This window comes from Danio rerio, chromosome 4 (assembly GCF_052040795.2).
Source record: "Danio rerio strain M-AB ecotype USA chromosome 4, GRCz13ab, whole genome shotgun sequence".
Lineage (NCBI taxonomy): Eukaryota > Metazoa > Chordata > Actinopteri > Cypriniformes > Danionidae > Danio > Danio rerio.
Window position 1 is genome coordinate 43,668,669 of NC_141024.2, and position 27,836 is coordinate 43,696,504.

The 27,836-nt window shown below is 32.2% G+C and overlaps 1 protein-coding gene and 5 non-coding genes across 6 annotated transcripts; 3 read left to right on the plus strand and 3 right to left on the minus strand.

Annotated features, from left to right (window-relative positions):
- Nucleotides 1-2,138: 2,138 nt before the first annotated feature.
- On the minus strand, nt 2,139-2,211 carry trnar-ccg (transfer RNA arginine (anticodon CCG)). The gene has a single exon. It is a non-coding gene; the product is annotated as a tRNA-Arg (tRNA).
- Nucleotides 2,212-5,204: 2,993 nt separating this feature from the next.
- Nucleotides 5,205-7,727, plus strand: LOC147845180 (uncharacterized). The gene is made up of 2 exons (XM_087250627.2): nt 5,205-5,586; nt 6,833-7,727. The coding sequence occupies exons 1-2, from the start codon at nt 5,327-5,329 to the stop codon at nt 6,879-6,881; spliced, it is 309 nt and encodes a 102-aa protein (XP_087106753.2). The 5' UTR covers nt 5,205-5,326; the 3' UTR covers nt 6,882-7,727.
- Nucleotides 7,728-18,025: 10,298 nt separating this feature from the next.
- Nucleotides 18,026-18,098, plus strand: trnar-ccg (transfer RNA arginine (anticodon CCG)). Its single transcript has one exon. It is a non-coding gene; the product is annotated as a tRNA-Arg (tRNA).
- A 3,936-nt stretch (nt 18,099-22,034) lies between these two features.
- On the minus strand, nt 22,035-22,108 carry trnat-agu (transfer RNA threonine (anticodon AGU)). Its single transcript has one exon. It is a non-coding gene; the product is annotated as a tRNA-Thr (tRNA).
- Nucleotides 22,109-22,378: 270 nt separating this feature from the next.
- Nucleotides 22,379-22,452, minus strand: trnat-agu (transfer RNA threonine (anticodon AGU)). The gene has a single exon. It is a non-coding gene; the product is annotated as a tRNA-Thr (tRNA).
- Nucleotides 22,453-24,418: 1,966 nt separating this feature from the next.
- trnah-gug (transfer RNA histidin (anticodon GUG)) lies at nt 24,419-24,490 on the plus strand. Its single transcript has one exon. It is a non-coding gene; the product is annotated as a tRNA-His (tRNA).
- The last annotated feature ends 3,346 nt before the right edge of the window (nt 24,491-27,836 follow it).

A 27,836-nucleotide genomic window follows, 5' to 3' on the forward strand; every position in this document is an offset into this window, starting at 1 on the left:
CGTAAAAACATCTGTCCATAATTCCTGAAAATAGAAAAAATATATATATAAATAAAGAAACTGCAAAGAAACGATTCAATCATATTGAAGAGATTTGAACTAACCTTCTAACACAACTAGCGGTCCAGGTCCCTGACGGAATATGGCTCCCCAGACATGAATTTTTACTGGATGCTTTGCTTTCGGTTTCACAACATGGCGGTTTATTAATAGGGTATGTCCTATTAATAAATTTGTAGGACATGTAAGCTCATATAAAGCAAATAGCCTAAATAAAGAGATGCATGGATTAATGTAAATAAATAAATCTTTTCATTATGGCATTGTTCAAAATGGCTTACCTGGCTTTTCCATTGGTCCACCTGAGTTGTTTTACTGGTTTTCTAATATTGCAGACTGATGCTTTTAACTGTTTTCTAAACAGAAGCTCACTCTGAATCTTTTTAGCAGATCGCTCATTGTCCTTGTGCAGTTTTTCGTCAATCGTTTTAAGTGCAGCACTATACAACAAACACATACAATAATTTTATTAATTAATTTTATTAACATTTTGACATAAGTGTTGCTGAAATACTTGATTTGACAAGATGATAATACACAATACCTGTTCATTTCCTTGCCTTGCAGTTGTTTTTCTAGGAAGGCCTACAGGGCTTTGATGTCTATAGTATCGTCTTATAGTGGTGTTGGAGACGTGCACACCCGACTGCAACAGGAAAGCCCTGATGTCAGCAAGAGAGTGCTTTGATGTGTTGATGCATCAGTTTTTTTCATTGCAATAATTGGTTGAAATGATCTGTAATTAAATCTATAGTGGACCTTCAAAGACAACCCAGATGGGACTTGAACCTACAATACCCAACTCCAGAGGCTGATGCCTTATCCATTAGGTCACTGGGCCATGTTGCCAAGCTTTTGTACTTGAATTCCAGATCTCCATTACCAGAGCTTTTCAGAACCTTTGATGTTTGTAAAGTGATTGGATAATTTAAGCAAGATTGGATAAATCTTAATTGAAGTGTGCAGCAAGTCTGAGAATTTGAAGCTAACTATTGACCTTAGATCATCACGCAAGGTTTGAGGGGACAAGTGAGGATTTTTTCCACACAATTTATATTTAACCCAACAAACACAACCCAAATGGGACTTAAACCCACAATTCCCAGCTTCAAACGCTGATGCATTATCCATTAGGCCACTGGGCCAATACTAGCATTTGCCATATCTGTTGTACGGTTTAGGAAGTTCTTGTAACTCAGAAAACAGCACTTTAGGATCCCTACACCATATTTCATTCAGACGATCTGGTGACAAAACAGCTTCTCTGAAGAGTTTTCCATTGTCATGTCTTTTTGACCTAAGGGTATGAACCTAGCTTTTTGAAAGTCACAATGGATTGTGCTGCACAGCCAACTTAAAAGGAACTGCGTCAAAGACAACCCAGGTGGAACTCGAACCCACAATCCCCAGCTTCAAAGGCTGGTGCCTTATCCATTAGGCCACTATGCTGTTTCTATACTGCCTGTGAACTGTAACATGAATCCAGGGAGTTGCTGACACACATAACAAAAACTACATGAACAAAAAGTAGATTGGACCGGTTTTACAGAATTTTTTTTTTTGACACTGCAGAGTGTTTCTACTGGGCTCATTGGTCTAGGGGTATGATTCTTGCTTTGGGTGTGAGAGGTCTTGGGTTCAAATCCTGAACGAGCCCTACATCTTTCACAGAAAAGCAGTGATGCTTTGGTGTTTCTGTGTTAGTTGTAGAAACTTTAGTTAATAAAGATTTAGTGGATTTCTGATCTAAATTAGTCTAACCTGTACAATAATACAGACAAAAAAGGAGTGGGAATGATTCGGTGGTTAGAATTGTTTATGGATCTTGAACAACGTACCAGCTTAATATGTAAGCATCATCTTTGTGTTTGTACACAGTCTCTTCTCTGTAGGCACCATGCAGGCTTCAAAATTGCCATTTGCGTTAGGTATCTCGTTACCCTTTTAGTCATAACAGGTAGTATGGAATGCCAATGAAGGAAGTTAATGACACGCAAACACATCTCGAGAAGGTTTTCACAGCTACTGTGTTTCATCCACCAAACACTGATCTCAAGTTAAAGGGAGATTTTCAAGAAGGACCCAGGTGGGACTTAAACCCACAATCCCCAGCTCCGGAGGCTGATGCCTTATCCATTAGGCCACTGGGCCATGTCACCAATCTTCTATCAAGGATCTCTTGTATGCCTTCAACAAGATGCTACCGCATGGAAAACTGCACTTTAGGATCTCGATGACAGCTTGCATTCTATCAAATAAGAACTAATGGCCAAACATTTTCTTTCTTTCTAGTGTATAGTGTGACTGGTCTTGAGAGTTTCGAATTCCAGTCAAGGCCACTCTCATTAACTTGAAATCACAACCTTTCAGCAGCTATTTTCTTGCTTGCATTTCATCATCATCCACCTAACATGAGACCGTCAATTGAGAGCCATGGGGTACTTGAAGTCAAGATCTCCATTCCCAGAGCTTAGCGGAACCTTTTAGGTGTGTAACGTGACAGTGAGATTCAAGCAAGATTGAATGAATCCTAATTGAAGTGTGCAGCAAGTCTGAGAATTCGAAGCTAACTATTGCCCTCAGATCATCACACCTAAGCTTTGAGTAGACAAGTCAGGATTTTTTCACACAACTTAAATGTAACCTAACAAACACAACCCAAACAGGACTTGAATCCACTATCCCCAACTTCAACGAGTGATGCCTTATCCATTAAGCCACTGGGCCAATACTAGCATTTGCCATATCTGTTGTATGACTCCGGAAGTTCTTTTAACCTAGAAAACAGCACTTAAGGATCCCTATACCATATTGCATTCAGACGATCTGGTGTGTACACCTAATGACAAAACAGCTTCTCTGAAGAGTTTTCCATTGACATGTCTTTTTGACCTAAGGGTATGAACCTAGCTTTTGAAGGTCACACTGGATTGTGCTGCACAGCCAACTTAAAAGGAACTGCATCAAAGGCAACCCAGGTGGCCCATACTAAAAACAACAAGAACAAAAAGTATTTATAAAAAAGTAAGAATTTTTTTTGGCACTGCAGGGTCTTTCTTCAGGGCTCGTTGGTCAAGGGGTATGATTCTCGCTTAGGATGCGAGAGGTCCTGGGTTCAATCCCCCGACGAGCCCTACAGCTGTCACAGAAAAAGCAGTGGAACTTTGGCATTTCTACATTAATTGTAGCACCTTTTGCTGTGACTTTAGTTAATGAACATTTAGTGGACTTCTAATTTAAATTAGTTTAACATGTACAATTATACAGACAAAATCATCTGCTACCCTCAGGCAGATGGTTCCGCAGCATCTGGTCACGCACCAGCCGGCTAAAGGAAAGTTTCTTCCCTCAGACTATCAGGCTGATGAACACTTAATACACAACACACAGACTCTTCCATACCCTCACTGCACACCATCGATATGTAGCATGCACTGACCTTTAGCCAATCCATACTTGAAACAACACTGCCTGCAACTATGTGGACACCTATTCATTGTACATATCGCTGTCAATTTCACATTGTCATTTTATTTGTTATTTGTACTGTCATTGTATTTGCACTGTCATTTTTTTGCACTATCTGTATTTTTTACTGTTTGTACAGATAATTTTTCATGATTTTTGGTGAATTTTTCATTTCTCATGATTTTTTGGTGATTTTTCAAGATTTTTTCATTTTTCATGATTTTTCGTGATTTTTCGTGATTTTTTCATTTTCCATGATTTTTCGTGATTTTCATGATTTTTTCATTTTTCATTTTTCGAAAATTTTTCATTTTTCGTGATTTTACGTTATTTTTTTAAAAAAAATTCATTTTTCGTGATTTTTTGTGATTTTCCAAAAATTTTTCATTTTTTGTGATTTTTCAAAAATTGGATTTTTTGTTATTTTTCAAAAAAATTTCATGTTTTTCGATTTTTCAAAAATTTTTCATTTTTTTGTGATTTATTGTGATTTTTCCAAAAATTACATTTTTGTGATTTTTCAAAAAATTTTCATTTTTTGTGATTTTTTGCGATTTTTTAAAAAAAAAATTTTTTTCTGTGATTTTTCAAAATTTTTTAATTTTTTGTGATTTTTTGCGATATTTCAAAAAAATTTCTTTTTTTGATTTTTTGCAATTTTTCCAAAAATTTTCATTTTTTGTGATTTTTTGCGATTTTTCAAAAAAATTTCATTTTTTGTGATTTTTCAAAAAAAATCATTTTTTGTGATTTTTCACAAATTTTTCATTTTTTGTGATTTTTCGTTATTTTTAAAAAAAATTCATTTTTTGTGATTTTTTGTGATTTTTCAAAAATCTTTCAAAAATTTTTCATTTTTTGTGATTTTTCAAAAATTGGATTTTTTGTTATTTTTCAAAAAAAAATCATTTTTTGCGATTTTTCAAGAATTTTTCATTTTTTGTGATTTATTGTGATTTTTCCAAAAATTAAATTTTTTGTGATTTTTCAAAAAATTTTCATTTTTTGTGATTTTTTGCGATTTTTCAAAAAAAAAAATTTTGTGATTTTTTAAAAATTTGTAATTTTTTGTGATTTTTTGCGATTTTTCAAAAAAAAAAATTTTGTGATTTTTTAAAAATTTGTAATTTTTTGTGATTTTTTGCGATTTTTCAAAAAAAAAATTTTTTTGTTATTTTTCAAAAAAAAAATTTTTTGTGATTTTTCAAAAAAATTTCATTTTTTTGTGATTTTTTGCAATTTTTCCAAAAATTTTCATTTTTTTGTGATTTTTTGCGATTTTTCAAAAAAATTTCATTTTTTGTGATTTTTCAAAAAAATTTCATTTTTTGCGATTTTTCAAAAAATGTTCATTTTTTGTGATTTTTCAAAAAAAATCATTTTTTTGTTATTTTTTTGCGATTTTTCAACAAAATTTCATTTTTTGTGATTTTTCAAAAAATTTTCATTTTTTGTGATTTTTTGCGATTTTTCAAAAAATTTCATTTTTTGTGATTTTAAAAAATTTTCATTTTTTGTGATTTTTCAAAAAAAATTCATTTTTTTGCGAATTTTCAAAAAATTTTCATTTTTTGCGATTTTTCAAAAATTTTTAATTTTTTGCGATTTTTCAGGAGCTGATGAAGAAGACAAGGCAGGAACTGATGAGGCCGATACAGGAGCCGATGAAAAAGCCAAGGCAGGAACTGATGAGGCTGATACAGGAGCTGATGAAGAAGCCAAGGCAGGAGCTGACGAGGCTGATACAGGAGCCGATGAAGAAGCAGAGGCAAAAACTGACGAGGCTGATGCAGGACCGATGAAGAACACTGGCAAGGAACTGATGAGGCTGATGCAGGAGCCGATGAAGAAGACTGGCCAGGAACTGATGAGGCTGATGCAGGAGCCGATGAAGAAGCCGAGGCAAAAACGGACGAGGCTGATGCAGGAGCCGATGAAGAAGACTGGCAAGGAACTGATGAGGCTGATGCAGGAGCCGATGAAGAAGACTGGCCAGGAACTGATGAGGCTGATGCAGGAGCCTCCAATAAAGAAGTCGATGCAGGAGCCTTCAACAAAGTAAGTATAATAGTTAAAACCTTTCATTGACATAATCATACTTTTTGCACAGTCTCCCCATCTATGCCTACAAAACTGTATTCAGGAGTATATACACCACCTAATTGTGATGTACAAACGATGAACTTACAGCAGACAGTGGAGAGTCTGAGTGGGGCTTCTGTGAAAGATCTTCACAGGAACGTTTTCTTCTCTTTGTTTCCCCGGCTCCTAAATGAGCACAGTTGTGATTATCAGAACACAGTGTCTTAGTGTGACGACTTTTATTTATTAATGCATACAGTTGAATCCGGAATTATAAGCCCCCCTGTTAAATTTGAGTTTATTTTTCACAATTTATGTGTAATAGAGAGAGGACTTGTTCAGGCACATTTCTAAACATAATAGTTCTAATAACTTAATTTCTTATAATTTATCTTTACCATGATGACAGTATATAATATTGGGTCACACTTTACAATAAGGTTTCATTAGATAATGTATTTACTAACATGAACTAATTATGAACAATGCTTGTACAACATTTTTAATCATAGTTCAACATGTACTAATGCTTTATTAAAATAATATTTAATGCTTAGTTGATGGACTGTGAGTTGGCATGGATGACTTTAACACGAACAAATACTGTATTAAGTGTATTGTTCATTGCTTGTTTATGGTAGTAAATGCTTTGACATTAACTAATACAAACTTGTTGTAAAGTGTCACCCTTTAAGGTAACACTTTAGAGTAATAGTCCATTAGTTAATATTAGTTAATGCATTTACTGACATGACTTAGAAGTTTAATACATTAATTACAGTATTCATTCATCTTTGTTAGCGATTTAATGTTTAAGTTAAATAACGTTAGTTTATTAATGCACTGTGCATTAAATAATGTCAACAAGCACAACTTTGGATTTTAATAATGCATTAATGTTGAACTGTAATTAATAAATGCGGCACAAGATTGGTGACACTTAGTGTTAGTAAATTGATTAACTAAAGGACTATTATATTGAAGTGCTACCATATTCAGATTGAGAAAGTAAAGGCTTAACTAGCTTGACGCTGTTTGTTCTGTAGCCGATAGAAAAACATAAATAATAAAACAAATAAAACTTTCTTGAATAATACCTTGAATATTGAATATACCTTGAATAAATATTTCACAGGAGCGCCCTCAACTGTAGTTTATGCTGCAACAGTATGAATAAATGTTAATAAGTGACATTTATTATGTGATATACCTTGTCTTTCAGAGGAGCTGAGTGGTTTCTTCGGCAGACCGCCTTTGTCCTCAACTGCTAAAGAAGGACAAAAAAAAAAACACAAGATAGGCAAAAGTCAGTGTCAAAGCAGCAAGAAGACAATCTCATCAGCACAGTGTTTTGATGTTGTGTTTCATTGATTATGCTATGGTACATAAACAATTAAAGACAATAATAAAGGGTTATACACACTGCAAATTTTAGATTGTAGATTTAACTACCTTAGAGTTCAAATTAACACTCCCTCAGTGTTTATATGGGAACCACTATAAAAAGTGTTAAAATAACACTTTTGAAAGTGTTAAAAAAATTACCACTCAGAGAGTGTTAATTAGCAAACTCTTATTGTGTAAAATATATGTAAAATGTATATCAAAATACTGGCAGCAGTAGCCAAAACCAAAGATGAAATCAACTGAGAATAAAACTTTAAATAAAATAATAATGAATAAAAAAAATAAACAAATTACACAATAAAATTTATTTTTATTTTCAACATCTTTAAAACAACTCATCACATTAAACAACTCATCATGGAGCTTCACTTATTACTGAGCTTTGGCTTTAATTCTGTCATGTGAACAAAAGCTCTTTATGAAATTTCTGTTGTTCATTTGAAGTCACCATGATGGAGGACAGAGTCTGCTTTAGTAGGGCTCTTCAACTTCTTGCTATAAAATGGTTTTTTTTTTATTTGGATGCTATAATTATTAGTGCTAATCACACTATTCTTACATGTAGCATGAAAATTCAAAAGAAAATGTAAGAGTCAGTCTGAAGAGATTAACTATGATATCAAAGCCATCTTCTCCTGCTTGTTTTCTAATTCAGTGTCATATTAGTTATGTGTGTGAAATAAATAAAATACATAAATGAAACCACTGAAGCTTTAACAATTAATGACTTTAAAAGCATGATTTACAATGTGAATGTTTGATCTATGGCAGCACTTAAAAACACACAGACATCAACAATTAGTCTTTGAATCTCAATAATGGTGACAAACAAAAAAAATAAAAATCAATTAAAAAAACTACTGAAATATTACCTCCCAAACACAACACAAAATAAATAAAAAGAAAGAGATTGTAACAACATAAAGCTGCATAATTTATTTATGATGCAATGCATGCTGGGAGCTTTGTACTATGCTGGCACCCAGCATGAAATATGCAGCTTTTTTTCTTTTTAGCAACCATGGTTGAGGTTCATATCCTGATTCTTGATGTCTGTGTGTCATAAAGATCTGTTGGAGCTTTAGTGTATGACACTTTATATAACTCTAGAATTTTATCACTTCACTCTGAATTACCACAACACTTAAAAATTGAACACCAATGAATTTGCTGTGCACCTTGTGCTTCAAAAGCATTGAGGGTTTTTCACAAGTAGCGCATCATCTGCGCATCCACCGTCACCTCTAGAACCCGATGAGCTGGAGCTGGCCGCCACTGCAGGAAGAGGCCTGTCCTTTGGGTGTTTCTGTGAGTTACAAGTTGTAGTTTGCATGAAATGTTGCCAGCATGATATATATTTTTAATAAAGTAATTAAAAAAAATAAAATAAAGCCTATATCTTTGCTGAGAATGTACTGCTGGAACCGCTTCAGTGTCACGAAAAATCTCGAGAAATGAAAAAACATCGAAAAATAACGAAAAATGAAATCTTGAAAGATCAAGAAAAATCACGAAAAATGATAAAATCTTGAAAAAGCACAAAAAATCACGAAAAATAAAAAATAATAAACAATTCAAAAAAATAAAAATTTTTGAAAATTCACAAAAAAATAAAAAATTTTGAATAATCACAAAAAAAGAATTTTTTTAAAAAATAACAAAAAATCGAATTTTTTTGAAAAATCGCAAAAAATCACAAAAAATAATTTTTTTTGAAATATCGCAAAAACTGAACATTTTTTTTAAAAATCGCAAAAAATGAAAATTTTTTACAAAATCGCAAAAATCACAAAAAATGAAGTATTTGAAAAATCACTAAAAAACACAAAAATTTTTTTGAAAAATCGCAAAAAATCACAAAAAATGAAATTTTTTTGAAAAATCGCTAAATATGAAAATTTTTTGAAAAATCACAATAAATGAAAATTTTTTGAAAAATCACAAAAGTGAAATTTTTTTTGAAAAATCGCAAAAAATCAAAAAAATGAAAAATTTTTGAAAAATCACAAAAAATGAATTTTTTTTACAAAATCGCAAAAAATCACAAAAAATGAATTTTTTGAAAAATCACTAAAAATCACAAAAGAAAATTTTTTGAAAATTCGCAAAAAATCACAAATTATGAATTTTTTGAAAAATCACAAAAAATGAAATTTTTTTGAAAAATCGCTAAATATGAAAATTTTTTGAAAAATCACAATAAATGAAAATTTTTTGAAAAATCACAAAAGTGACATTTTTTTTGAAAAATTGCAAAAAATCAAAAAAATGAAAATTTTTTGAAAAATCACAAAAAAAGAATTTTTTTTTACAAAATCGCAAAAAATCACAAAAAAATGAATTTTTTGAAAAATCACTAAAAATCACAAAAGAAAATTTTTTGAAAATTCGCAAAAAATCACAAATTATGAATTTTTTGAAAAATCACTAAAAATCACAAAAGAAAATTTTTTGAAAAATCACAAAACATGAAAATGTTTTGAAAAATCGCAAAATATGAAAATTTTTTTGAAAAATCGCAAAACATTAAAATTTTTTGAAAAATCGCAAAATATGAAAATTTTTTGAAAAATCACAAAACATGAAAATTTTTGAAAAATCACAAAAAATGAAAATTTTTTTAAAAATCGCAAAATATGAACAATTTTTGAAAAATCGCAAAAAATGAAAATTTTTTGAAAAATCGCAAAATATGAAAATGTTTTGAAAAATCACAAAAAATGAAAATTTTTTGAAAAATCACCAAAAATGAAATTTTTTTGAAAAATCACATAAAATGAAAATTTTTTGAAAAATCGCAAAAAATCACAAAACATGAAATTTTTTTGAAAAATCGCAAAAAATCACAAAAAATGAAAATTTTTTGAAAAATCACAAAAAATGAAATTTTTTTGAAAAATCGCAAAATATGAAAATTTTGTGAAAAATCACAAAAACATGAAAATTTTTTGAAAAATCGCAAAATATGAACAATTTTTGAAAAATCGCAAAAAATTAAATTTTTTTGAAAAATCACAAAAAATGAAAAATTTTTGAAAAATCGCAAAACATGAAAATTTTTTTAAAAATCGCAAAATATGAAAATTTTTTGAAAAATTGCAAAACATGAAAATTTTTGAAAAATCACAAAAAATGAAAATTTTTTTAAAAATCGCAAAATATGAACAATTTTTGAAAAATCGCAAAAAATGAAAATTTTTTGAAAAATCACAAAAAATATTTTTTTTTTGAAAAATCGCAAAAAATCACAAAAAATGAAAATTTTTTGAAAAATCGCAAAATATGATAATTTTTTGAAAAATCGCAAAACATGAAAATTTTTTGAAAAAATCGCAAAACATGAAAATGTTTTGTAAAATCGCTTAATATGAAAATTTTTTGAAAAATCGCAAAATATGAAAATGTTTTGAAAAATCACAAAAATGAATTTTTTTTGAAAAATCGCAAAAAATCACAAAAAATGAAAATTTTTTGAAAAATCACAAAAAATGAAAATTTTTTGAAAAATCGCAAAATATGAAAATTTTGTGAAAAATCACAAAAACATGAAAATTTTTTGAAAAATCGCAAAATATGAACAATTTTTGAAAAATCGCAAAAAATCACAAAAAATGAAATTTTTTTGAAAAATCGCAAAAAATCACAAAAAATGAAAATTTTTTGAAAAATCACAAAAAATGAAAATTTTTTGAAAAATCGCAAAATATGAAAATTTTGTGAAAAATCACAAAAACATGAAAATTTTTTGAAAAATCGCAAAATATGAACAATTTTTGAAAAATCGCAAAAAATTAAATTTTTTTGAAAAATCACAAAAAATGAAAAATTTTTGAAAAATCACAAAACATGAAAATTTTTTGAAAAATCGCAAAATATGATAATTTTTTGAAAAATTGCAAAACATGAAAATGTTTTGAAAAATCGCAAAATATGAAAATTTTTTGAAAAATCGCAAAAAATCACAAAAAATGAAATTTTTTTTAAAAATCGCTAAATATGAAAATTTTTTGAAAAATCACAAAACATGAAAAATTTTTGAAAAATCACAAAAAATGAAAAATTTTTTAAAAATCGCAAAATATGAACAATTTTTGAAAAATCGCAAAAAATGAAAATTTTTTGAAAAATCGCAAAATATGAACAATTTTTGAAAAATCACAAAAAATAATTTTTTTTGAAAAATCGCAAAAAATCACAAAAAATGAAAATTTTTTGAAAAATCGCAAAATATGATAATTTTTTGAAAAATCGCAAAACATGAAAATATTTTGAAAAAATCGCAAAACATGAAAATGTTTTGTAAAATCGCTTAATATGAAAATTTTTTGAAAAATCGCAAAATATGAAAATGTTTTGAAAAATCACAAAAAATGAAATTTTTTTGAAAAATCACCAAAAATGAAAATTTTTTGAAAAATCGCAAAATATGAAAATGTTTTGAAAAATCACAAAAAATGAAATTTTTTTGAAAAATCACCAAAAATGAAAATTTTTTGAAAAATCACAATAAATGAAAATTTTTTGAAAAATCACAAAAGTGAAATTTTTTTGAAAAATCGCAAAAAATCAAAAAAATGAAAAATTTTTGAAAAATCACAAAAAATGAATTTTTTGAAAAATCACTAAAAATCACAAAAGAAAATTTTTTGAAAATTCGCAAAAAATCACAAATTATGAATTTTTTGAAAAATCACTAAAAATCACAAAAGAAAATTTTTTGAAAAATCACAAAACATGAAAATGTTTTGAAAAATCGCAAAATATGAAAATTTTTTGAAAAATCGCAAAACATGAAAATTTTTTGAAAAATCGCAAAATATGAAAATTTTTTGAAAAATCACAAAACATGAAAATTTTTTGAAAAATCACAAAAAATGAAAATTGTTTTAAAAATCGCAAAATATGAACAATTTTTGAAAAATCGCAAAAAATGAAAATTTTTTGAAAAATCGCAAAATATGAAAATTTTTTGAAAAATCGCAAAATATGATAATTTTTTGAAAAATCGCAAAACATGAAAATTTTTTGAAAAAATCGCAAAACATGAAAATGTTTTGTAAAATCGCTTAATATGAAATTTTTTTGAAAAATCGCAAAAAATAATTTTTTTTTGAAAAATCGCAAAAAATCGCAAAATATGAAAATGTTTTGAAAAATCACAAAAAATGCAAATTTTTTGAAAAATCACCAAAAATGAAATTTTTTTGAAAAATCACATAAAATGAAAATTTTTTGAAAAATCGCAAAATATGAAAATTATGTGAAAAATCACAAAATATGAAAATTTTTTGAAAAATCACAAAAAATGAAAATTTTTTGAAAAATCGCAAAATATGAACAATTTTTGAAAAATCGCAAAAAATGAAAAATTTTTGAAAAATCGCAAAATATGAAAATTTTTTGAAAAATCACAAAAAATGATAATTTTTTGAAAAATCACAAAAAATGAAATTTTTTTGAAAAATCGCAAAATATGAAAATTTTGTGAAAAATCACAAAAAATGAAAAATTTTTGAAAAATCGCAAAAAATGATAATTTTTTGAAAAATCGCAAAAAATGATAATTTTTCGAAAAATCGCAAAACATGAAAATTTTTTGAAAAATCGCAAAACATGAAAATTTTTTGAAAAATCGCAAAATATGAACAATTTTTGAAAAATCGCAAAAAATTTAAATTTTTTGAAAAATCACAAAAAATGAAAAATTTTTGAAAAATCACAAAACATGAAAATTTTTTGAAAAATCGCAAAATATGATAATTTTTTGAAAAATTGCAAAACATGAAAATGTTTTGAAAAATCGCAAAATATGAAAATTTTTTGAAAAATCACAAAACATGAAAATTTTTAGAAAAATCGCAAAACATGAAAATGTTTTGAAAAATCGCAAAATATGAACAATTTTTGAAAAATCGCAAAAAATTAAATTTTTTTGAAAAATCACAAAAAATGAAAAATTTTTGAAAAATCACAGAAAATCACAAAAAATTAAAAATCTTTGAAAAATCACAAAACATGAATATTTTTTGAAAAATCGCAAAATATGATAATTTTTTGAAAAATCGCAAAACATGAAATTTTTTTGAAAAATCGCAAAACATGAAAATTTTTTGAAAAATCGCAAAATATGAAAATGTTTTGAAAAAACGCAAAATATGAAAATTTTTTGAAAAATCGCAAAACATGAAAATTTTTTGAAAAATCGCAAAATATGAATTTTTTGAAAAATCGCAAAAAATCACAAAAAATGAAATTTTTTTGAAAAATCGCAAAACATGAAAATTTTTTGAAAAATCGCAAAATATGAAAATGTTTTGAAAAAACGCAAAAAATGAAAATTTTTGAAAAATCACAAAAAATGAATTTTTTTTGAAAAATCGCAAAATATGAAAATTTTTTGAAAAATCGCAAAACATGAAAATTTTTTGAAAAATCGCAAAATATGAATTTTTTGAAAAATCGCAAAAAATCACAAAAAATGAAAATTTTTTGAAAAATCGCAAAAAATGAAAATTTTTGGAAAAATCGCAAAATATGAAAATTTTTTGAAAAATCACAAAAAATGAAAATTTTTTGAAAAATCGCAAAAAATGAAAATTTTTGGAAAAATCGCAAAATATGAAAATTTTTTGAAAAATCACAAAAAATGAAAATTTTTTGAAAAATCACAAACAAATGAAAATTTTTGGAAAAATCGCAAAATATGAAAAATTTTGGAAAAATCACAAAAAATGAAAATTTTTTGAAAAATCACAAAAAATGAAAATTTTTTGAAAAATCGCAAAAAATCACAAAAAATGAAAATTTTTAGAAAAATCGCAAAACATGAAACTTTTTTAAAAATCGCAAAACATAAAATTTTTTGAAAAATCGCAAAAAATCACAAAAAATGAAAATTTTTAGAAAAATCGCAAAACATGAAAAATTTTTTAAAAATCGCAAAAATCATAAAAAAAGAAAATGTTTTGAAAAATCGCAAAATATGAAAATTTTTTGAAAAATCGCAAAAAATCACAAAAAATGAAAATTTTTAGAAAAATCGCAAAACATGAAAACTTTTTTAAAAATCGCAAAACATAAAATTTTTTGAAAAATCGCAAAAAATCACAAAAAATGAAAATTTTTAGAAAAATCGCAAAACATGAAAATTTTTTTAAAAATCGCAAAAATCATAAAAAAAGAAAATGTTTTGAAAAATCGCAAAATATGAAAATTTTTTGAAAAATCGCAAAATATGAAAATTTTTTGAAAAATCGCAAAACATGAAATTTTTTTGAAAAATCGCAAAATATGAAAATTTTGTGAAAAATCACAAAAAATGAAACATTTTTGAAAAATCGCAAAATATGAACAATTTTTGAAAAATCGCAAAAAATGATAATTTTTTGAAAAATCATAAAAAATGAAAAATTTTTTTAAAATAGCAAAATATGAAAATTTTTGGAAAAATCGCAAAATATGAAAATTTTTGGAAAAATTAAAAACATGAAAATGTTTTGAAAAATCGCAAAATATGAAAATTTTTTGAAAAATCGCAAAAAATCACAAAAAATTAACATTTTTTGAAAAATAGCAAAATATGAAAATTTTTGAAAAAATCACAAAATAAATTTTTTTGAAAAATCGCAAAATATGAAAATTTTTAGAAATATCGCAAAACATGAACATTTTTTGGAAAAATAGCAAAACATGAAAATGTTTTGAAAAATCACAAAACATGAAAATGTTTTGAAAAATCGCAAAATATAAAAATTTGTTGAAAAATCGCTAAAATCACAAAAAATGAAAATTTTTTGAAAAATTGCAAAATATGAAAATTTTTGGAAAAATCGCAAAACATGAAAATGTTTTGAAAAATCGCAAAATATGAAAATTTTTTAAAAAATCACAAAAAATGAAAAATTTTTGAAAAATCGCAAAATATGAACAATTTTTGAAAAATCGCAAAAGAAAATTTTTTGAAAAATCGCAAAATATGAAAATTTTTTGAAAAATCGCAAAACATGGAAATTTTCTGAAAAATTGCAAAATATGAAATTTTTTGAAAAATCGCAAAACATGAAAATGTTTTGAAAAATCGCAAAATATGAAAATGTTTTGAAAAAACGCAAAAAATGAAAATTTTTGAAAAATCACAAAAAATGAATTTTTTTTTAAAAACCGCAAAATATGAAAATTTTTTGAAAAATCGCAAAAAATCACAAAATATGAAAAATTTTTGAAAAATCACAAAAAATGAAAATTTTTTGAAAAATCACAAAAAATGAAAAATTTTTGAAAAATCACAAAAAATCACAAAACATGAAAACTTTTTGAAAAATCGCAAAATATGAAAATTTTTTGAAAAATCACAAAAAAATGAAAATTTTTGGAAAAATCACAAAAAATGAAATTTTTTTGAAAAATCGCAAAATATGAACAATTTTTGAAAAATCACAAAAAATTAAAATTTGAAAAATCACAAAAAATGAAAATTTATTGAAAAATCGCAAAATATGAACAATTTTTGAAAAATCGCAAAATATGAACATTTTTGGAAAAATCACAAAAACTGAAAAATTTTTGAAAAATCGCAAAAAATGAAAATTTATTGAAAAATCGCAAAATATGAACAATTTTTGAAAAATCGCAAAATATAAACATTTTTGGAAAAATCACAAAAACTGAAAAATTTTTGAAAAATCGCAAAAAATGAAAATTTATTGAAAAATCGCAAAATATGAACAATTTTTGAAAAATCGCAAAATATGAACATTTTTGGAAAAATCACAAAAACTAAAAAATTTTTGAAAAATCGCAAAAAATGAAAATTTTTTGAAAAATCGCAAAATATGAACAATTTTTGAAAAATCGCAAAAAATTAAATTTTTTAGAAAAATCGCAAAATATGAAAAAAATTTTAAAAATCACAACAACTGAATTTTTTTAAAATTCGCAAAATATGAACAATTTTTGAAAAATCGCAAAAAATGAAAATTTTTGGAAAAATCGCAAAATAAGAAAATTTGAAAAATCACAAAAAATGAAAAAATTTTGAAAAATCGCAAAAAATCACAAAATAAATTTTTTAGAAAAATCGCAAAATATGATTTTTTTTGAAAAATCACAAAAAATGAAAATTTTTTGAAAAATCACAAAAAATGAAAAATTTTTGAAAAATCGCAAAAAATGAAAATTTTTTGAAAAATCACAAAAAATCACAAAAAATGAAAATTTTTGAAAAATCGTAAAATATGAAAATCACAAAAAATCAAGAAAAATGAAATTTAAAAAAAAATAACGAAAAATCACGAAAAATGAAACATTTTTGAAAAATCATTAAAAAATGAAAAAATCATGAAAAATCACGAAAAATCATGAAAAATGAAAAAATCATGAAAAATAAAAAAAACTTGAAAAATCACGAAAAATCATGAAAGATGAAAAAATTTTGAAAAATCATGAATAAATCTTGAAAAATCACCAAAAATCATGAAAAATTCACCAAAAATCATGAAAAATTATCTGTACAAACAGTAAAAAATACAGATAGTGCAAAAAAATGACAGTGCAAATACAACGACAGTACAAATAACAGACAAATAAAATGACAATGTGAAATTGACAGCGATATGTACAATGAATAGGTGTCCACATAGTTGTAGGCAGTGTTGTTTCAAGTATGGATTGGCTAAAGGTCAGTGCATGCTACATATCGATGGTGTGCAGTGAGGGTATGGAAGAGTCTGTGTGTTGTGTATTAAGTGTTCATCAGCCTGAGGGAAGTCTGAGGGAAGAAACTTTTCTTTAGCCGGCTGGTGCGTGACCAGATGCTGCGGAACCATCTGCCTGGGGGTAGCAGACGGTTTTGTCTGTATAATTGTACATGTTAAACTAATTTAATTTAGAAGTACACTAATTGTTCATTAACTAAAGTCACAGCAAAAGGTGCTACAATTAATGTAGAAATGCCAAAGTTCCACTGCTTTTTCTGTGACAATTATAGGGCTCGTCCGGGGATTGAACTCAGGACCTCTCGCATCCTAAGCGAGAATCATACCCCTTGACCAAAGAGCCCTGAAGAAAGACCCTGCAGTGCCAAAAAAAATTCTTACTTTTTTATAAATACTTTTTGTTCTTGTTGTTTTTAGTATGTGCCACCTGGGTTGCCTTTGATGCGGTTCCTTTTAAGTTGGCTGTGCAGCACAATCCAGTGTGACCTTCAAAAGCTAGGTCCATACCCTTAGGTAAAAAAGACATGACAATGGAAAACTCTTCAGAGAAGCTGTTTTGTCATTAGGTGTACACACCAGATCGTCTGAATGCAATATGGTGTAGGGATCCTTAAGTGCTGTTTTATAGGTTAAAAGAACTTCCGGAGTCATACAACAGATATGGCAAATACCAGTATTGGCCCAGTGGCCTAATGGATAAGGCATTACTCTTTGAAGTTGGGGATTGTGGATTCAAGTCCTGTTTGGGTTGTGTTTGTTAGGTTACATTTAAGTTGTGTGAAAAAATCCTGACTTGTCTACTCAAAGCTTAGGTGTGATGATCTGAGGGCAATAGTTAGCTTCGAATTCTCAGACTTGCTGCACACTTCAATTAGGATTCATCCAATCTTGCTTGAATCTCACTGTCATGTTACAAACCTAAAAGGTTCCGCTAAGCTCTGGGAATGGAGATCTTGACTTCAAGTACCCCGTGGCTCTCAATTGACGGTCTCATGTTAGGTGGATGATGATGAAATGCAAGCAAGAAAATAGCTGCAGAAAGGTTGTGATTTCTAGTTAATGAGAGTGGCCTTGACTGGAATTCGAAACTCTCAAGACCAGTCACAATATACACTAGAACCATACCCCAGAACCGATGAGACAAGAATGTGAATGATTGCAGAAAGAAAATGTTTGGCCATTAGTTCTTATTTGATAGAATGCAAACTGTCATCGAGATCCTAAAGTGCAGTTTTCCATGCGGTAGCATCTTGTTGAAGGTATACAAGAGATCCTTGATAGAAGATTGGTGACATGGCCCAGTGGCCTAATGGATAAGGCATCAGCCTCCGGAGCTGGGGATTGTGGGTTCAAGTCCCATCTGGGTCGTTCTTGAAAATCTCCTTTTAACTTGAGATCAGTGTTTGGTGGATGAAACACAGTAGCTGTGAAAACCTTCTTGAGATGAGTTTGCGTGTCATTAACTTCCTTCATTGGCATTCCATACTACCTGTTATGACTAAAAGAGTAACGAAATACCTAACGCAAATGGCCATTTTGAAGCCTGCATGATGCCTACAGAGAAGAGACTGTGTACAAACACAAAGATGATGCTTACATATTAAGCTGGTGCGTTGTTCAAGATCCATAAACAATTCTAACCACCGAATCATTTCCGCTCCTTTTTTGTCTGTATTATTGTACAGGTTAGACTAATTTAGGTCAGAAATCCACTAAATCTTCATTAACTAAAGTTGCTACAACTAACACAGAAACACCAAAGCATCACTGCTTTTCTGTGAAAGATGTAGGGCTCGTTCAGGATTTGAACCCAAGACCTCTCACACCCAAAGCGAGAATCATACCCCTAGACCAATGAGCCCAGTAGAAACACTCTGCAGTGTCAAAAAAAAAAATTCTGTAAAACCGGTCCAATCTACTTTTTGTTCATGTAGTTTTTTTTATGTGTGTCAGCAACTCCCTGGATTCATGTTACAGTTCACAGGCAGTATAGAAAAAGCATAGTGGCCTAATGGATAAGGCACCAGCCTTCAAAGCTGGGGATTGTGGGTTCAAGTCCCACCTGGGTTGTCTTTTAAGTTGGCTGTGCAGCACAATCCATTGTGACTTTCAAAAAGCTAGGTTCATACTCTTAGGTCAAAAAGACATGACAATGGAAAACTCTTCAGAGAAGCTGTTTTGTCATTAGGTGTACGCACCAGATCGTCTGAATGCAATATGGTGTAGGGATCCTAAAGTGCTGTTTTCTGAGTTACAAGAACTTCCTAAACCGTACAACAGATATGGCAAATGCTAGTATTGGCCCAGTGGCCTAATGGATAATGCATCAATTCAATTCAATTCAACTGTTTATTGTCATGTGCACAGTAAGGAAACACGTCTCCCTGTACAATGAGATTCTTACTTTGCCGTCCACAGTGAAGTCATACACACAACATACACATCATACACAACATACACATAAATACACATATATACACAGAAGTGACCGAAGATTGAATGTAAAATATAAGTATATAAATATGAAAGTAAACAATATGTAAACCTGATTTGAGTAATGAAACAGATGTAAACAGTGTACAGTGTTTTTTGTTTTTTTTTATTTTTTTTATTGTGCTTATTATGCAAAAAAGTGCCTAGTGCAATTGGATTATGTGCAAAAAAAGAATAAAGAATAAAATAGTGCAAAATGGGATGGAGTATGTAGTGTTGTACTGAGCAGAAAAATAGACTGTTATGTGCGTTGGTTATCTGTTTAGAAGTCTGATGGCTGATGGGAAGAAAGAGTTCTTGAGTCTGGCAGTCCTGCATCTCACACTCCTATACCTCCGCCCTGAGGGTAGGAGTGTGAATAAACCGTGTTGTGGGTGAGTGGGGTCTTTCAGGATGGAGGCAGTTCTCTTGTGGACTCTGTGATGGTAGATAGTCTGCAGAGAAGGCAGTGGGGACCTAATGATCTTCTCTGCAGTCCTCACCACTCTCTGCAGACGTTTGCGGTCCTTTACAGTAGCGTTTCCATACCATACAGTAATGCAGTTGGTCAGGATGCTCTCAACCACACAGCTGTAAAAGTTGCTGAGGATCTTAGATGACAGACCGAGTTTCCTTAGCTTCCTTAAGAAGTACAGCCGCTGTTGTGCTTTCTTGACCAGCTGGGTGGTGTTCAGTGTCCAGGTGAGGTCCTCACTGATGTGGACCCCCAGGTATTTAAAACTGCTCACTCTTTCCACTTCAAGTTTGCGAATAAACAGTGGCTGATGAGTTCTCCTTTCCTTCCTCATGTCCACTATCATCTCCTTGGTCTTGTCTGTGTTGAGGGTGAGGTTGTTGTTTTCACACCATGTCACTAGACTGGCCACCTCCTTCCTATAAGCTGCCTCATCTCCCCCAGTGATACAGCCTATTACTGCAGTGTCATCCGCAAACTTAATGATGGTGTTGCGTTCGAAGCTGGAAACTGTGGGTTTAAGTCCCATTTGGGTTGTGTTTGTTGGGTTAAATATAAATTGTGTGGAAAAAATCCTCACTTGTCCCCTCAAACCTTAGACGTGATGATCTGAGGTCAATAGTTAGCTTCAAATTCTCAGACTTGCTGCACACTTCAATTAAGATTTATCCAATCTTGCTTAAATTATCCAATCACTTTACAAACATCAAAGGTTCTGAAAAGCTCTGGTAATGGAGATCTTGACTTCAAGTACCCCGTGGCTTTCAACTAATGGTCTCATGTTAGGTGGATAATAATGAAATCCAAACAAGAAAATAGCTGCAGAAAAGTTGTGCTTTCATGTTAATGAGAGTGGCCTTGTGGATAAGACATCAGCCTCTGGAGTTGGGTATTGTGGGTTCAAGTCCCATCTGGGTTGTCTTTGAAGGTCCACTATAGATTTAATTACAGATCATTTCAACCAATTATTGCAATGAAAAAAAACTGATGCATCAACACATCAAAGCACTCTCTTGCTGACATCAGGGCTTTCCTGTTGCAGTCGGGTGTGCACGTCTCCAACACCACTATAAGATGACACTATAGACATCAAAGCCCTGTAGGCCTTCCTAGAAAAACAACTGCAAGGCAAGGAAAATGAACAGGTATTGTGTATTATCAACTTGTCAAATCAAGTATTTCAGCAACACTTATGTCAAAATGTTAATAAAATTAATTAACAAAATTATTGTATGTGTTTGTTGTATAGTGCTGCACTTAAAACGATTGACGAAAAACTGCACAAGGACAATGAGCGATCTGCTAAGGACAAGGAAGCAATTATCACAACTATAAGAGCAACAATAAATAAGTGCTGTAGGCAAGTTTCAGGTCTGTAAAATCTAAGAAGGAAAGCATTAGTAATGTAAGAATTTTTTTTTTTTTTGAGTACAGTTAGTGGTATAGCTAGAGGCAATTGCAGATTAGGAAGTGAAGATGAGACTAAATAGTTGAGTTTTAAGTCGTTTCTTGAAGACAGCAAGTGACTCTGCCGTTCTGTTGCAGTTAGGGAGTTCATTCCACCAACTGGGCAGATTGAATGCGAGAGTTCGGGAAAGTGATTACTTCTCTCTTTGGGATGACACCACGAGGCAACGTTTATTCACAGAACGCAAGTTTCTTGAGGGCATATAAATCTGCAGGAGCGAGAGCAGATAAGAGGGAGCAAAGCCAGAGGTTGCTTTGTAGGCAAACATCAGAGCTTTGAATTTGATGCAAGCAGCAACTGGCAGCCAGTGCAAACGGGTGAGTAGCGGAGTGACATGTGCTCTTTTACATTCATTAAAGACCACTCATGCTGCTGCATTCTGGAGCAGCTGAAGGGGCGTGTTGCTTCACATGAAAATTAGTTTCAAATTCAGTCGGTCTGTGAGTAAATGAATATGATAAATGAGAACACACAGGCATGTGCGTATAGACATACAATGTAATGTTGTACAGTAACGTGTCATTTGTTTGTTTCAGTTGTCTTCAATTGAATGGTTTCGTGAGGATGTGATGGTGTGCTTTATCTGCCTGATTCCCGCTGAAGTGGGCAGGTTGTGTGACGTTCGATTCGGGGGACGTTATGGGGGTGGGGTTTGCATGACGTGCTGCGAGCTACTAGCGCAAGAGTGGAAACGCAACAATATTTCGGCCTCACTGCTTAACCTCCTTGGCAATTGGCCCAGCCCGATTAAATCCCCAGCCTCAGCTAGAAGTCCAATGCGCTATCCATTGCACTACAGAGCTTGAGTGCTCTCCTGCCTCAAGCACTGTTGCACAGAAAGACCTTTTTGGTACTCTCTGGCCCATGAAAGAATGGTCAACTGCAGACAAGGCACTGCTGGGATTCAAACCCAGGATCTCCTGTTTACTAGACAGGCGCTTTGACCAACTAAGCCACAGTGCCAAATGATGTTGACATGGGCTAATTGTTTAATCGAAAAAAAAAGGAAAAAAAAAACGGTAGCGCTGCATGTGTAAATGTCTGGACTTGATATATTAAAGTCCAGTTGGTTAGGCATTACCACACTATGCTATATAAAGCCATCGTCCAAAGCCCTCTTGAACGAGCAGCATTCTTAAGGATTTGAGTTTTGTTAAGAAAACGACTGCTAAACATCCCGCCGCGTAAACAGTCGTAACTCTTCAGAAAAAGCAGTGCTGGAACCTGTACATTAGGCACTGCTGGGATTTGAACCCAGGATCTCCTGTTTACTAGACAGGCGCTTTGACCAACTAAGCCACAGCGCCAGACAGCCATAAAAGGGGCTAATTGTTTAATCGAAGCACACCATGAAAAAAAACACACCATGCTATAAAATGCCATTGTGCAAAGACCTCTTGAACGAGCAGCGTTCTTAAGGATTTGAACCCAGGATCTCCTGTTTACTAGACAGGCGCTTTGACCAACTAAGCCACAGCGCAAAAAAGAGGGCAAGATGTTTCTGCACAAAGAGATTAAAAAAAGACAGCAAGTCTTTAAATGGCAACCTAAGAGGTTGTTCAACTCTATTTGTTGCACTATCCATTACGCCTCAAAGCTATACAATTTCATAATTCATTTCCAGGATCTATGCCCAGTGCACGTGTTAGCAGTTGCAAGGCAGCAAAATGCCTAATTCGTCCCCGGGTGGGCTTGAACCAAACCACCAACCTTTCAGAAAACAGCCGAACGCGCTAACTGATTGCGCCACAGAGACTAAGTAAAAAGTCACCTACAGTGGTAGAAACGCTGAACTTTGTCTCAAAAGGTCTGTTATATAAACCTAATGAAAGTTTGCTGAGAGAGAGACAGAAAGGTAACAGAAAAGCCCAACATGGGACTCAAACCTTCGAACTTGAGATTAAGAGTCTAATGCTCTACCCGCTGAGCTAGCCGAGTTGATGAGGAGTTCTTTTAAGAGCTGAACACCATTTACAGTAATCCCTTCCCTACCCGTGATCTTACTGCTAAAGCTTGGAGAAGGGGTATAGGTGTGTGTGGATTTCGGTCATACACTTTACATCTCCAGGCAGAAAAAAATCCTCAATAGGTTTGAGGAATGGAGAATATGGAGGGGGAGATAAACAACTAAAAAACATGGGTGGGCAGTAAACCAGTTATGAACCAGATGAGCTCTGATTTCTAAATTGCAATTTTTTGTCAAAGGTGTTTACCTATATGATGAGTTAGTATGCAAAATAGGACAACTGACTTTACAATTGTGAATGACAGTGTGTTCCTTGTGAAAACAAAAGATTTTCTGCATGAAAATTGTTCAAAATGCAAAGAATTGTGTGTAGTGTTTTGAAAAAAGTGTGTTTGAACCTGCAATTTGAGCGTAAAGCAGGAATTGTGCTTGTAGTTTAGCAGAATTGGTTCAGGGGGTTGGTGCATCAGTTACATGTAGTAGTCATTGTGTCTGTAGTACAAGTAATTTTGTGTAAACAAATGGAAAAAACTGTAATTAATAGGTCACATAGCTTTAGCTTGAGGCTGTGTTCAAAATGACATCAATGTTTTCAAAGTGCACTGCTAAGGGAGCACAATTGTAAACATGACGATTGCTAAAACTGAACTGCAAAAATAATTGGAAAGCAAATTACACTTAAGGGAGATGATCTTAATGTTTTTTTTAATTTGAATTTAAACTTTGAATGTTAGAATGTTCTAAGTGAATATGGCATAGGGGGATAACTGGGAATAGAACACAGCCAGAAACTATGTTTCTACAGCTCCAGAGTTGTAGTTGTGAGTGCTTAAGTTTGCGACGTAGTTTGCTAATGTTTAGTGGAGCAATGGATTTGGGAAACAGCAAATCAACAAACTATGCTTATAACTACGGAACTTGCGACCTTAGTTGGCTAACGATGGTTTTGGTCGGCTAACTTCATGTTAAATAATTGTCTTTAGGAATTTGCAGTTAAAATGTAAAATTCGATAAAGCAAGTTTTAATTGTAATTGTTGACATGTTAGTTGAGACATGTTATTGGTTGTTATTGCCTAAAATTTAAATTGTTACAACTGTAATAGCATTATGTATTGCATTATTATTACTAAATGCAAATTAAAACTAAATGCTATAGCTTAAAGCAGGGGTCACCAATCTCGGTCCTGGAGGGCCAATGTCCCTGCTGAGTTGAGCTCCAACTTGCCTCAACACAACTGCCTGGGTATTTCATGTAAAAACATCTTTCGAAGATGTGACATAGGTCACAACGGCTGTTTCGTAGCTCGCCGTGATCGTATAGTGGTTAGTACTCTGCGTTGTGGCCGCAGCAACCCTGGTTCAAATCCGGGTCACGGCAGGTTTTTCAAGGTGACATTGGTGTCGCACTCTGTGTTGCCATCCATTATCTCCAGCCTTCTTTTAGTGCAGGCTGTGCTAATGGCACGTCCTGAATGTTTATGTTTCCTAAAGTGTGGAAGACTAGGGATATGATATAAGAGAAATAGGATCTTTGATGCCAGCATGCAGTGTAGTAAAGAATCCTGCTGACTACGTCCCCCCGTTTTTAAATTTGCAGCAGTCATCAATTGTTTGCATTTCCATTGTTTCTTGGGAAAAGCGTTGTGCTGGTAGGAGGAGAAAAACAACAGTGTGTTCTCACTGAAGAGAAAGGGGCTTATCACAGGGACGAACATACCACACATAGGTCACAACGGCTGTTTTGTACCTCGCTGTGATCGTATAGTGGTTAGTACTCTGCGTTGTGGCTGCAGCAACCCCGGTTCGAGTCCGGGACACGGCAGGATTTTCAAGGTGACATTGGTGTCGCACTTTGTGTTGCCATCCGTTATCTCCAGCCTTCTTTTAGTGCAGGCTGTGCTAATGGCACGTCCTGAATGTTTACGTTTCCTAAAGTGTGGAAGACTAGGGATATGATATAAGAGAAATAGAATCTTTGATGCCAACATGCTGTGTAGATAAGTACTGATCAAGTCACACTTCTAAGGCATGGAAGGAATCTTTTCAATTGTTGAGTGTCCATTCATTGCCACAACAGCAGAAAGACATTCTGCAGTTATCATTGATCTATTTAATGTCTCCTACATGACATGAAGTCCAAACTATTGTGTTGTACTGATGTCTACACCTACAAAAACCATAAACCCAACCTCAAAGTAACCTGTCGTGTTTTAGCAACATCCACACCAACCATAAGCTTAAAACCCCATCTCACGGTAAACTTTAGTATACTGTAAAGGTCTGCGCCGACCACAACCCAAACCTTGCCTACTTGTAAATTACTGCTGTGGATCCCGGATAGCTCAGTCGGTAGAGCATCAGACTTTTAATCTGAGGGTCCAGGATTCAAGTCCCTGTTCAGGCGTGTGATGCTCATTTTGTGGAGCCACAGCTTTTGCCGTTGAGCTATCGCTTGATGAAAGTTTCATCTGGATGCACAATATGTTTACTAGGCATAAAGAAATGGCAGTTTAGGCAATCTTGTATTCGTGGCCGAGTGGTTAAGGCGATGGACTAGAAATCCATTGGGGTCTCCCCGCGCAGGTTTGAATCCTGCCGACTACGTCCTCCCCCTTTTTAAAATTGCAGCAGTCGTCTATTGTTTGCATTTCCATTGTTTCTTGGGAAATGTGTTGTGCTGGTAGGAGGAGAAAAACAACAGTCTGTTCTCACTGAAGAGAAAGGGGCTTATCACAGGGAGGAACATACCACACGGAGGTCACAACGGCTGTTTCGTAGCTCGCCGTGATCGTATAGTGGTTAGTACTCTGCGTTGTGGCCGCAGCAACCCCAGTTCGAATCTGGGTCACGACAGGTTTTTCAAGGTGACATTGGTGTTGCACTGTGTGTTGCCATCCGTTATCTCCAGCCTTCTTTTAGTGCAGGCTGTGCTAATTACACGTCCTGAATGTTTACGTTTCCTAAAGTGTGGAAGACTAGGGATATGATATAAGAGAAATAGGATCTTTGATGCCAGCATGCTGTGTAGATAAGTACTGATCAAGTCACGCTTCTAAGGCATGGAAGGAATCTTTTCAATTGTTGAGTGTCCATTCATTGCCACAACAGCAGAAAGACCTTCTGCAGTTATCATTGATCTATTTAATGTCTCCTACATCAGGGGTTTACAAACTGGGGTCCGCGGCCCCCTGGGGGGCCACCAGATGGCACTAGGGGGGCCGCAAAGAAATTTTAGATCAATGAGCCCACATGGATGAATTTTGTGTCCCGCATCATTCTGAAGGTTAATATATTTTTATTATAATTTGAGCTCAAATGTACTGCAAAAATGAAGCTTCATACTTATGTAATTTAAATGCAGTTGACACTTTCGTGACACAGGAAAAGAAGCGCAGCGGCCCGCCTCCGTGGACGGGGACTTTTATTGAAAAAGCGCTTCTGGCCAGGCGCTTCCTGACTGTGATTTTTGGCGCTTGTCTGCTGCACCTGACGGCGTTTACCTTTCACTTACGCTTACCTCTAAATGAATTAATTAAATGAATGCTCAGGTTTGACTGACTATATTTCTGTTAAAATACATGATCAATAAGAACATTATCGGTGGCTGAAAGCACTACCCTGTTTATGGCTTGCGTTGCTAAGTAACCGATCAGCTGGGTGCTGCGGAGTACGCGCCTCTCTGCGCAGGCTTCACTCATAGGGAACAAATAGCATTTTAAAGACACGGCACAACATTGCACCTCGTCCTAGTGCGACAGGCTTTACACTTTGCATTGTACAAATATCAGACTTTGCAGCATGGCAAACAAACATATTAAAATTGTAAAGCAAAAAGTGCTGCAATAACAATGAATGGAGCTGTCTTCACATCAGCGAGTGCTCAGTTTTACTCGTTACACTAATGACAGCTGGATGAGCTCTGCAGTGGACCTCTTACTCACATTGGTTCATAACTGGATGAATAAAAAAACTAAATTGTATACACACTGAGTAAAACCACTATAGCCTTTAAAAATTATAATGTATCTGTTTGTTTTATGTTATAGGGCTAATAATTATTAAATATTAAAAATGTATTAGTGCTCTGTATTTAATGGAGCTCAACCTGATCAAATTTAAATACTCTGAATATAAATGCATTTTTGTTCCACTTTTTCCCATATTTGTTTGTGTAACTAATTTAAATGTAATGTTCAGTATTATTATTAATAGAACAAACTGGTATGGACATTTTAAAGTCAGCAAAGCTTCTAAAATTAAGCAAAGTAAAACATGTGGCTCTTTGAACTTGAATACCCAATTCTAGATTGCATTTAGGAAATTATTTTTTTATCAGTGTAAGTCAGGATTGTCGACCTGAGTAAATTATGATGTGCACAAAAAAAAGGAATAAAAATAAACAAAACACACTGAACCACTTCAGCCTCCATTGTAGTATTGCTGGTTACAACAGTACAGTTAACTGATAACAGGCTGATGAATGACAAAACTCTTTAAAACTTTAAAGCTTTAAATCTTTAGATACATTTAGACTCTCAGCTGTAAGGGTAAATACAGAAGAGTCTAGCTGTGCATAGGCTGAAAAAAAGCATAAAAATGGCATAAAAACTGTGTAAAGTGACGACTTGTACACAAAATATGGCTTGATGGAATAATCCAGTGAGAGCAGACCACAATGAGTACTGCGCATCAAGATTTGATCAATAGATTGAAGCACTAAAACC

What these genes read in the sequence shown, in the direction of transcription:
- LOC147845180 (XM_087250627.2), top strand. Translation starts at nt 5,327, where the DNA reads ATGAAGAACACTGGCAAGGAACTGATGAGGCTGATGCAGGAGCCGATG. An exon ending in ATGCAGGAGCCTTCAACAAA is followed by an intron (nt 5,587 to 6,832) that starts GTAAGTATAATA and finishes CTTGTCTTTCAG; the next exon opens with AGGAGCTGAGTGGTTTCTTC.